The sequence below is a fragment of the Galeopterus variegatus genome, unplaced genomic scaffold (genome assembly GCF_000696425.1).
Source record: "Galeopterus variegatus unplaced genomic scaffold, G_variegatus-3.0.2 Scaffold3107, whole genome shotgun sequence".
Taxonomy (NCBI): domain Eukaryota; kingdom Metazoa; phylum Chordata; class Mammalia; order Dermoptera; family Cynocephalidae; genus Galeopterus; species Galeopterus variegatus.
In genome coordinates, this window is record NW_007729218.1 from 105,143 (window position 1) to 106,745 (window position 1,603).

A 1,603-nucleotide genomic window follows, 5' to 3' on the forward strand; every position below is an offset into this window, starting at 1 on the left:
GAACTGGGGCAGAACCAGGAATCACAGGGCCCAGATTCTGGTTTTGACTCTAATACTTGCTAGGGTGTGGCCCCAGACAAGTCTCTCTCTCTGAAACAGTGCTAAGATCTTCCACCTAGAGGTAGAGAAGAGACTGTTTATCCTGTCAGATGCTAAGTTTGTTGAGGTCTGTGATCATGAGGTCTTATTCAACTCTGGGCTAGGCCCTTCAACTTGGCAAATGTTTCCTGAACCAATAAATGATTCTCTTAATTTTACAAAAAGAAAAAAGAGGAGTAGAGAGGAAAAGTGACTTGTTTAAGATCAGAGAGCAAAATGGTGGGAGATCTGGGACTCTACAAACCTTACCTGCCTTATCTATAAAACAGAATAGTCAATATCAATAATACTTGCCCCGTCTCCCTCCCAACCTCAGGAAATGCTTGGTAAACCATAAAGAGTGAGTGACATAAATGTTGGGAATGATTACTACGACTGACCAGTTGGCAGCTTTACCAAGTTCTTCTAACACAAAGCAGAGATGACAACCACAGACAGGTGAAGGGAACAGCGGAGCCCACCAGCCCTGCCATTCATCCGTAGCCATACCTCATCATGTCCCAGCATGCTCAGCAGGAGCGAGACGATGTTCTTCCGGATAACAGCATCCACTTTGGCCCCTGCTCCCTGAATCACAAACCTCAGGGCCTGCAGCATGGTGTCCCTACAGAACCAATGCACCCACTTCAGCCCCTGCCTCTCCTCCACCTCTACCTGCCCCCATCCCCACCCCCATCAGACTGCACAAGCACAGTCTGGAGAGGCCACCTGGCCTCCTAGTGGCCCTGGTGCTCCCTCACCAGCACCTCACCTGACGCCCGGGTCCTCCATGACACGGATCCCATTGAGCAGCTCAGTGAAGAGGGGATCCACCTTGACGTGGATGGAAATGAGCTTCCCCAGCGCATCGGCGGCCTTCAGGCGCACGCCCCGGTTGGAGTCCTGCAGGGCTTTGGTGAACGTGGTCTGCAGCTGAGGCAGGAAGGGCTTCAGGGCAATCCCAACCTGTGGGAGACATCCACCACCGAAAACACAGTTGTGGTGGAGCCCAAGCCCACAGCAGACTGTAGGCACAAGAACAACAATCCCACACCACTGTGAACTAACCCAGCTCTCACACACAGGCTGGAAACAGACAGGCTGTAATTGAGGAGAGCCAAGCACAAACAAGTTACAGTTTGGCATCCATCATCGCACTGGGGGAGAAGAGGAAGAGGAGGAGGAGGCAGCAGCCATTGTCCAAAAGAGCTGTCTTACAGCCTTGGCTATATTGCAGCTTGGTTTATGGAAGACAAGTCACATGATTCAAAATCTCCTTCTCTGTATACATTTAAGAATAGGGCCAGTAGACAGATGTTAACAGCATTGAACCACAGTTCTAATGCCAAGACAGGGAGATGGACTAGATGCATCAAAGCAGGTACCATGTACTAAGCAAGTGACGCACAGGCCAAGCACTATACACTTAGCCCTCAGAACAAGCCTATGAAACAAATGACATCAGGGTCCTCCCTGTGCACATGGGCAGCCACTAATTAAAATCTAGTTCAATCTCTGACTGTAT

General features: G+C 50.0%; 1 protein-coding gene across 1 annotated transcript in view; it reads right to left on the bottom strand.

The window, feature by feature from the left end:
* GCN1L1 (GCN1 general control of amino-acid synthesis 1-like 1 (yeast)) overlaps positions 1–1,603 on the bottom strand; it is a 54,990-nt gene that overhangs the window by 5,689 nt on the left and 47,698 nt on the right. Inside the window, exons 51-52 of the mRNA XM_008583974.1 lie at positions 851–1,044; positions 589–703 (exon numbers count right to left, since the gene is read on the bottom strand). Of these exons, the coding sequence (XP_008582196.1) occupies positions 589–703; positions 851–1,044 (309 nt within the window). The remainder of the gene's footprint in view (positions 1–588; positions 704–850; positions 1,045–1,603) is intronic.